General features: G+C 42.9%; 1 protein-coding gene across 3 annotated transcripts; it reads right to left on the bottom strand.

Annotated features, from left to right (window-relative positions):
* Nucleotides 1–2,343: 2,343 nt before the first annotated feature.
* On the bottom strand, nt 2,344–8,486 carry LOC143783499 (uncharacterized). Of its 3 annotated transcripts, none has more exons than XM_077271894.1 (5): nt 8,344–8,486; nt 5,234–5,357; nt 5,018–5,152; nt 4,169–4,347; nt 2,344–3,557 (listed from the first exon to the last, which is right to left on the bottom strand). In XM_077271894.1, the coding sequence occupies exons 4-5, from the start codon at nt 4,236–4,238 to the stop codon at nt 2,365–2,367; spliced, it is 1,263 nt and encodes a 420-aa protein (XP_077128009.1). In that variant the 5' UTR covers nt 4,239–4,347; nt 5,018–5,152; nt 5,234–5,357; nt 8,344–8,486; the 3' UTR covers nt 2,344–2,364. The 3 variants fall into 3 exon arrangements, with proteins under 3 accessions (XP_077128009.1, XP_077128007.1, XP_077128010.1); XM_077271892.1 differs by lacking the exon at nt 8,344–8,486 and adding an exon at nt 7,838–8,316; XM_077271895.1 differs by lacking the exons at nt 5,018–5,152; nt 8,344–8,486 and adding an exon at nt 7,838–8,316.
* Nucleotides 8,487–9,059: the final 573 nt, after the last annotated feature.

The following is a 9,059-nucleotide window of genomic DNA, read 5'->3' as shown; positions in this document are numbered from 1 at the left end:
AGCTAAACTAATCTGTAGGTATTCCTTTAGGGCCTCCCTCTCGTGAATCGTCAGATTAAATAAACGACTCTTAGGAAGTGCAGCACCTGGGACGAACTCAATAGCACAGTCGTAATCTCTATGGGGTGGTAGAGCTTGCGACTCGACCTCCAAAAATACCCTCCAGATATCCTGAATGGATTCAGGTAGCGCCTTCTTCACAACAGCAGCAATGTGAACAATACAACAATTAGCATAACACCCCTTACCCCAGGACCTTATAGTACTAGATGACCAGTCCAGCAAAGGATTGTGCATTTTTAACCAGGGTAAACCCAGAACGACTGGGCAAGGTAAGTTAGCAAGAACAAACAAGTCTATACACTCCTGATGTTCCATATTCACAATAAGTGGGAACCCGGTAACCTTTCGAGAAATACACCCATGTTCCAGAGGAGTGTTATCAAGAGCCACAACAGGAATAGGAGATGACAATGGTTCAGAATCAAACTTATATTTGTCTAGGAATTGTTGATCAATCAAAGTGTGCAGAACCACAATCCACCATTACCTGAAAATCAATGGAATGATCATGATATGTGGTATTACAAAAAAAAACCCTCCTGCTGACCGTAAAAACGCAATACGAACTGGAGTGTTACTCCTACTGACCTTTTTTTTCTTTCCTTAAGCGAACCTCACACTGCTTAATAAAATGGTCAGCCTTACCACAATACAAGCATAGTCCTTCAGAAAACCTCTTCTCCCTCTCCTGGGAACGAGAGGACATTGCCCCAAGTTGCATCGGTTCCCTGCTGTCGATGAGGCTATCCTGAGAGACTGGGTCCAGCATTATAAGAGCCTTCTCTTCATTCTGTTTCCAAAGTATCAGGTACAGGATATGCAATGAGAAAATCTTTAACTCTTTCACTCAAACCTGCTAAAAACTGACTCTTGAGCGCTGGGTCATTCCACCTGACCTCTGAGGACCATCGTCTGAACAGGGTGCAATAACTCTCAGCATCCACAGAGCCCTGTTTAAGCCATCTGAGCTCTGCCTCAGCTGATGTGACCCAATCAGGGTCCTCATATAACAACCCCATAGTGGAAAAAAATGCTCCTACTGATGTCAAACAAGGATCTTCAGGATGTAATGAAATTAAATTCCTTGCGAATAGACCCACCGACGATCCTAGTTTAAACTCAGCGAAGACCTATAGATAAGGGGAAGGAGGTCCCTAAAAGATCTAAGTACTGGGTATAAAAACAGGTCACCTCCTAATAGAAAACACAGAGAAGGCTGCAGAAACAAACTGAAAACAGAAACAAAAGATAGCAGAACCAGAGATCCCAGAACTGCAAAATATCAAACGCAGAAAGCTATCAAAGCACCTAGCCAGAATTCTAGCGGATGAACACTGTTGTCCAGCAAGGAATGGGAGGCAGGTGCTGGGTAATAAAGGGTGATACAATCACCTGACCTAAGACAACCCAGCACCAGGGGAAAAAGACCAGCAGCCAGAATACCACAACAAGATGGCGGATAGTAACAAACTAAACAGATTCTAACAGCAGCCCCTAATATACTGCACCCCCATAAGCAGTCTCTATAATATAATGCAGCCTCTAATGCCTCCCCATAGGCAGCCTCTATAGTATAACGCAGCCCCATAGGCAGCCTCTATTGTGTAATGCAGCCCCTAATATAATGCATCCCCATAGGCAGCCTCTATAGTATAGTGCACCGCCACAGGCAGCCTCTATAGTATAATGCAGCCTCTATAGTACAGTGCAGCCCCATAGGCAGTCTCTATAGTGTAATGCACCCCCATAGGCAGCCTTTATAGTATAGTGTAGCCCCTAATATAATGCACTCCCATAGGCAGCCTCTATAGTATAATGCACCCCATAGTCAACCTCTATAGTGTAATTCAGCCCCATATATTAGGACAATCACGTGCAGCATAGTAAATCAGAGTAGAAGTATTACAATAGATTTAGGGCTTGATTTGAAATTGGAGCAAACTGTCCACAGATTTAATAGAGGTGTTGCCTCAGAAATTGCAGCACAGATAATGGCAAGTATGGGGACCACTAGAGCTAAATGGATTCTGTAATGCAGTGGTGGACATATCACCGGTGGAGTTAAGAAAATTCCAGAAATGATAAATAGGTAAAAAATAGTTGCATCATGTGACTGTTCCCTTGTAAATGTATCAATATGGCAGTACACGAAGAAACTCCTGGTAACATAGAAAACTGAAAAAATGGAGTCCTGACTTCCTAAGTATAAAAAATACATAAATTTTATTTACTCAAAATCATTAATAAAGGAAATAAATATATATAGGAGATGGGGATGGACACATGAGCACATGTTGGAATTTAGGCTCTTCTCTGTCTGTTCTGTTGGAAACAGTTTTGGCGGCAGAGAGGACAGATGAGGTTTTCGCGGAGCCATGTTGTAATGCAGCTCTGATGATAAGGATGTCCGCAGGGCAGCACAATAAGCTGCTCATCTATTTCATAATCATATTGGCAGATGACACAAGAAGGAATCTCCTCCTGGCCTGTGGCGATCCTAGTAGGAAGGCTTTCGATTTGCCGCATCCTTAACATTTCTCTCTGCTGTCTTGTCCACCACTCGGGTGTAACCTGCGGTCGTGTTATATCCTCATCTGAATCGGATCCGGCCTGATTCTCAGCATCTATGCCGGTGGATGGTGGAATAAAACTAGGCTGAGGATCGGCACGGGAGGTGGTTGCTGTTTCATTTCCGCCTCTCCTGCTATTGCTGCTGCTTGGTGATGAAGCTTCAATAGAGCTGGTATAGTCGGGGAGCATGCTCGATGATGAAGGCTCAATAGAGCTGGGATAGTAAAGGAGCATGCTCGGTGGTGGATCCTCAATAGAGCTGGGATAGTCAGGGAGCGTGCTTGGTGATGAAGCTTCAATAGAGCTGGGATAGTCGGGGAGCATGCTCGATGATGAAGGCTCAATAGAGCTGGGATAGTAAAGGAGCATGCTCGGTGGTGGATCCTCAATAGAGCTGGGATAGTCAGGGAGCATGCTTGGTGATGAAGCCTCAATAGAGCTGGGATAGTCGGGGAGCATGCTCGGTGGTGAAGCCTCAATAGAGCTGGGATAGTAAGGGAGCATGCTCGGTGATGAAGCCTCAACAGAGCTGGGATAGTCGGGGAACATGCTCGGTGATGAAGCCTCAAAAGATATGGGATAGTCAGGGAGCACGCTCAGTGGTAAAGCCTCAATAGAGCTGGGATGGTCAGAGAGCATGCTCAGTGAAGAAGCCTCAGCAGAGCTGGGATGGTAAGGGAGCATGCTCAGTGGCAAAACCTCAGCAGAGCTGGGACGGTCAGGAAGCGGCCTATGTGGCGAACGGCTCCTGTGTCTGGTCTCCTCTGGTACTGAGCTTCTGAATGGGTCTCTAGCTCTTCTTCTTCTCTCTGGAGAAGGTACAGAATCTCTGTCATCTTCTGTAAGCCGCCTCCTCACCATTTCTCTCCCTCCTTCTCCTCTTGTCTGAGAAGATCTGAGTCTTCCGACCACGGTGCTCTGATCTGAAGAGAAAAACCATGTATTAGAATTACAGAAAATGTCATAAATGACAGGTACAAATGTATCTAATTATATATTATATACCTATTATCTATCTTGTATCTATCTATTATCTTTCTATCTGTCATCTATCTATTATCTATCTCTCTATCGATTATCTATCATATATTATCGATCTATTTATTATCTATCTATTATCTACTATCTTTCTAGCTGTTATCTATTATCTATCATCTATCTATTATCTATTATCTATATATTATTTATCTATCATCTTTCTATCGTCTATCTATTATCTATCTATCTATTATTTATCTATAACTTTCTATTGGTCCGGTACACCGCGCTGCACACACCCAAGAATAATCTTAGCACTTTGGCCCCTGGTTTGGTCGATGTGTGCAGGTCTGAGGGCCCAGACCCCACCGATCGTCACCACTACAATACACAGAGTTAATAGTTTAGTTCCCCGTCTAACATTGTCCCCAGTATACGGGCAGAAATATTTCTAACTCCTCTTATGAAAAGAACTAGAAGTGGAAAGTGTTGTTTCTGTGATAATGACAAAAACAAATTCCCCCACACACCCCTTACATTGTAAAGGTTCACTTACTTCGGTTTTCTGGCCGGTTCATCCATGCGGTGTTGTCCATGATCAGCTGCCTCAATTCCCGAGAACTCATGGTTTCTCACTCCTCGAAAGTGTTCAGTAAAGTTCTCTTCCGGCGCACAATAGATGCGGGTCTCACAGCGCAGCGCAACACGCAGAACTCACTCAGTGGGCGAGAAGTCCTACAAAATAATCCACAAATGGAAAAACAGTTATAGCACAATAAACAGCAAAAGCCAAAAAGTAGTGACCATAAATAGTATGGCAGGACGAGAAGATGATGCCACAAAACATCTAAAAAGTTTTTACATGGGAACTGCGCCGGCAACAAATTGTATAAATCAATAGTATAAGTGAATATAAGAAACTGTGTAATATATGATATCAGAGAAATCGGCTTTAATCTATTCTTATTGGTCAATTCCTCCCCTCCCCTGTCTCCTGATCTTATTAACTCTGAATAAACTGCTGTAATCCGTCTTGCTCAGAACAGAGGTTTCACAAGTTAGGAGAGAGAGGAGGAGCACAGTCAGGAGGAAGCACAGAATCATTGTCCTGCAGGATTCTAGCAGGTGTATTAGCTTATACAAGACCTGGATTCAAAGCTACAATGCTCAGTACTGCTATATAATTTCCCCCATGACTCTGTGCTACCTAAGGAAAGAGGTAAAATACTTTTCGTGTGGGAGACACTGATTCAAATGCAATTTAGAGATAGTGACTGTAGGGTGAAAACTGGAGAACAATACAAAATACCATGCGAGCCATATAATGGCCGGAAATGGCGCTATTCCTCACATCATGTTCACACATTGCAACTTAGACTTAAATGTTACATAAAAGTATCATTACCCTCTAACTACTTTACTCTTCTTGTAAATCCAAGAAATGTGATGTCACTAGTAGTGCTACAGAATTCAGCTGGGATCTTAGTAATCGACAGGGATCTTCTTGTCAAGATTTCAGCTCTGTAGTCGTTTATCAACCCTAAAGTGAGCAATAGTTTGGTCAGATTTTATTCTTTTTTTTTTAGGCAGGAAATATTTGTTATAACCTAAGAATACTTACAGTAATATCTGGTGAATTCCCGATGGAAATGAGATTTCTAATCCAGAACAAAGTTTACACTTGAGCTTTCAACACTCCACAAGTAAAACTTTGAGAACCTTCCAGCAGTAGAGCGTTATTCCACCTGTAATATAAGAAACAGATGAGTTTTTACCATTTTATTTCCCAGTTCTGTGTGCAGAGCCTGGGTCGGACTAGCCCATGGGCGTGGGGTGCAGTGAATATTCATTTCTCTTTAGCAGCGGGCACAGGCTTTAGCAGCAGTAGTCGGCTCCTTCCTCCTGTCACCTGCTGCTCCATCACTAATGCCCCCCAGCGTGTGCCGCATTTGACTGTATCGGCATCATATATGAAATAATAGCAGAGAGGGCGTCAGATGGCGCTCCCTGCCCCATCATTGCCCTCTGCCTCTGACACATCCGGTGCTTGATGACATCACTTCATACTGTGTGCCGGGCAGACAGCAGTGCAGCTGCTGAGACTGGAGCAGAGTCTGGAACCGCGAGGGAACGAGGAGGAGAGGTGAGGATTGTGCGTTTTATATATATATATATATATATATATATATCTATATATCTATATATATAATTGTCTAAGGGTTTTTCCGTCTGTCTGTCTGTCTGTCTGTCTTTCTGTCTGTCTGTCTGTCTGTCTGTCTGTCTGTCTGTCTTTCTGTCTGTCTGTCTGTCCTGGAAATCCTGGCCTGGCGGCCTCGACCAATCAGAGACGGGCACAGCATGGCGACGATGATGTCATAATGGAAATCCCACGTCGCTGATTGGTCGAGGCCTGGCGGCCATGGCAACGATGATGTCATAAAGGTTGCCTCGACCAATCAGCGACGGGCACAGTCTGTCGCGAATTCTGGAATCATCATTGTCCATATACTACGGGGACATGCATATTCTAGAATACCCGATGCTTTAGAATCGGGCCACAGTCTAGTATATATATATATATATATATATATATATATATATATATATCAGTTAGTACTCATGGCCATAAGACTTTAGGGCTGTATTATATTCTATGGAGAGGCTACATTATATTTTATAGTGGGGCTGCATTATACCCTATGAGGGGGCTACATTACGTTCTATGTGGGACTGCATTATACCCTATGAGAGGGCTGCTTTAAACCCTATGAAGGGGCTGCATTATACCCTATGAGGGAGATGCATTATACTCTATGAGGGGGGCTGCATTATACCCCATGAGGGAGCTACATTATACCATATGAGGGGGCTGCATTATGCTCTGAGGGGGCTGCATTATACCCTATGAGGAGGCTGCATTATACTCTATGAGGGGGCTGCTTTATACTCTGAGGCAGCTGTATTATACCCTATAAAAGGGCCACATTGTACTCTGAAGGGGTTGTATTATACTACATCAGAGGGCTGCATTATACCGTATGAGGTGGCTACATTATACTCTGAGAGGGCTGCATTTAACCCTATGAAGGGGCTACATTATACCCTATGAGGGGGCTGCATTATATCCTATGGGGGGCTGCATTATACCCTATGTGGTTGCTAAATTATTCCTCTGAGGGGACTGCATTATACCATATGGGGGCTGCATTATACCCTATGAGAGAGCTACATTATACCCTATGAGGGGGCTGCATTGTACCCTATGAGAGGGATACATTATATTCTATGGGGGTTGCATTATACTGTTTGAGGGATCTACATTATATTATATGGGGGGCTTCATTTTACCCTATGAGGAAGATGTATTATATTCTTCATTATACCCTATGAGGGGAATACATTACACTCTGAGGGAGCTGCATTATACCCTATGAGGGAGCTACATTATACCCTATGAGAGGGCTGCATTATGCCCTATGAGGGGGCTACATTATATTCTATAAGGGGACTGCATTATACCCTATGAAGGGGCTGCATTTTACTCTATGAGGGGGCTGCATTATACTCTATGAGGGGTTGCATTATACTATATGAGGGCTGCATTATATTCTACAAGGGGGCTACATTATATTATATGAGGGGGCTACATTATACTCTATGAGAGGGGATGCATTATACTCTATGAGGGGGCTGCATTATATTCTATAAGGGGGGCTACATTATATTCTATGTGAGGGCTACCTCAACCCCTGCTATATCATTAACACATCTACTACTTTGTATTATACCCTGATATTAGTGTGTTCTTGTATTTATTTCTATGTAGTGACATAGTGGGCCCCAAAAATGATTTTCTCTGGTGGGCCCAAGGTGCTCCAGTCTGATGCTGTGTGCAGCTATTGTATACTCGGTCACCACAAACCTATTAATTCACACAAGTTTTATTTCAGATCTAAACCAAATAATTGCCATCTTTAGGCCATGTTCACATGCTCAGTATTTGGTCAGTATTTTACAGCAGTAAGATATGCCTTAATAGCCATCAGACACCTGACAATCAGCCAACAAGTAGCCGATTGATAGTGGTTAAATGCGGCAGGTTGTCAGATGCAATTCTGGCCTAACTCAGTGGTCGGTGCCAACAGCCGTGGTCCGGCCTCCTCCACTTATATAATTAGTGTAAGAAGATAGACCCCGGAGGCGGCTCCTCCGCCATTATACTCACTCTACAGATGTCCGGCTCTGCGGTGTCCTGTACACGCTGATGTTCTCTTCTCAGCTTATGTAGGTGGTGACTGACTTCCCTCTGTGGTCCTGGACCAGACAGTCAGGAACTGACGTCCCTTTTACATTTTACATGGTGCAATATCCCTGGTGCAGCCCACCCTGCCCCATACAGGTAGAGAGCTGGCTGCCTTTATTACTGCTACTATTTATTAATAAAGGAAATATCCCCTCATCCCCCTGTAAATTGCTGGACACTGATATTTGCTCCCTGGTTTTCTCTCGGCGATTCCTACTCTTAGATCCGATCACTGAGGACTGGATTTGTTTCATGATATGTAAATAAAAAAAAATTCATGAAAACGTTTTTTCTGTTGTATTGTTCCTTAATTTGTGCCGGACGAGTTACTCATCTTCAGGGGCAATGGCCGCTTCCCATCCACCAGAGTACAAGGAAAATAATCAGGAGAAAAACTTCTAGATTCCTAACAGCCTCAATAGATTTACCTCCAGATGGAGAAGTCCTCAGTCAGTGATCTCCAGGAAGATCCAGAAATAATCCACTAATACAGAATTATCCACTAATTCAGAAGAAATTCGTAAGTAAATTGCTAATCCAAGCAGAAGATCTAGGTAAGTGTTGTCAGGAAGACAGACAAAATACCAAGTCTGAGGCAGTGAGATGGGATGGAGTGTTTACAGGTTCCGCTCTATTGTGACATCATCACTCACCTGTGTGACATCACTGCCCACTTCCATATAAGATAAGTGATGATGTCACAATGCAGTGGAATGACCAATACTTTTTCTCTCACTACCTGCCCTTTATAAACACATACAATCAATATGCTTAATTAAGGCGCTTCCTAAAATCATACAAAATCCAAGTAGAAAACAGAAGCAAATGCCATAAAGTAAAATAAATCAATTTTATTAACACAAAAATCTAAAATGGTACAACAGGACCATATAAAAAATGGAGATACAATACAATAAGACTGCCCAATCACATAGCACACCCACAGGTAGCAAGTTGCATAATGAACAACTTATCCCTCAAATTCTCAATACAAATCCATCTGTGGCCTTTTTACATAGTAGGTTGGTTTAATCTACAACTGAAGCTTGTGTAATCCAAAATAATATCTGACAGTGTACATATGCTTGTGCCAAAAGAGTAGTAAATTTGTATTAAACGCATAAACAAATGTACATTGTACATT

Source organism: Ranitomeya variabilis, chromosome 6 (genome assembly GCF_051348905.1).
Source record: "Ranitomeya variabilis isolate aRanVar5 chromosome 6, aRanVar5.hap1, whole genome shotgun sequence".
In the NCBI taxonomy this organism is placed as follows: Eukaryota; Metazoa; Chordata; class Amphibia; order Anura; family Dendrobatidae; genus Ranitomeya; species Ranitomeya variabilis.
The sequence above is the reverse complement of the archived record's forward strand: the minus strand, read 5'-3'. Positions and strand labels throughout refer to the sequence as shown.

Coding starts and splice junctions, on each gene's coding strand:
- LOC143783499 (XM_077271894.1), bottom strand. CDS start 4,238: ATGAGTTCTCGGGAATTGAGGCAGCTGATCATGGACAACACCGCATGG. Junction 3,558..4,168: donor GAACCGGCCAGAAAACCGAA/GTAAGTGAACCT, acceptor TTTTCTCTTCAG/ATCAGAGCACCGTGGTCGGA.